The 272-nt window shown below is 58.5% G+C and overlaps 1 protein-coding gene across 1 annotated transcript in view; it reads left to right on the plus strand.

Annotated features, from left to right (window-relative positions):
• Positions 1-272, plus strand: part of LOC119594912 (protein O-linked-mannose beta-1,2-N-acetylglucosaminyltransferase 1-like) — a 19,154-nt gene that overhangs the window by 8,203 nt on the left and 10,679 nt on the right. Inside the window, exon 4 of the mRNA XM_037943984.1 lies at positions 7-207. Within this exon, the coding sequence (XP_037799912.1) occupies positions 7-207 (201 nt within the window). The remainder of the gene's footprint in view (positions 1-6; positions 208-272) is intronic.

Below are 272 nucleotides of genomic sequence, written 5' to 3' on the forward strand. Positions count from 1 at the left end.
CGTCAGATCTACGAGGCGATCGGCGGGCCAGAGAAAATGGGGTACAAACGCCCTCACTCGGGGTTGCATATCATTGTCTTGCATCCATGCGGGGGCCGTGTGATGAGGACGCAACGATTCATCACTTTCCAGCCGGCCGAGCACGTGGATATGGCCGACCTCATCACTTCCATTCAGCCGGGGAGGGTCGTCATCGCTGCGGCTGTGGTGAGTGGTGGTGAGGTGTGGGTTGAGGTGAGGTGTGATGAGTGGTGAGGTGTGGGTTTAGGTGA

This window comes from Penaeus monodon, chromosome 34 (genome assembly GCF_015228065.2).
Source record: "Penaeus monodon isolate SGIC_2016 chromosome 34, NSTDA_Pmon_1, whole genome shotgun sequence".
NCBI classification, from domain to species: Eukaryota; Metazoa; Arthropoda; class Malacostraca; order Decapoda; family Penaeidae; genus Penaeus; species Penaeus monodon.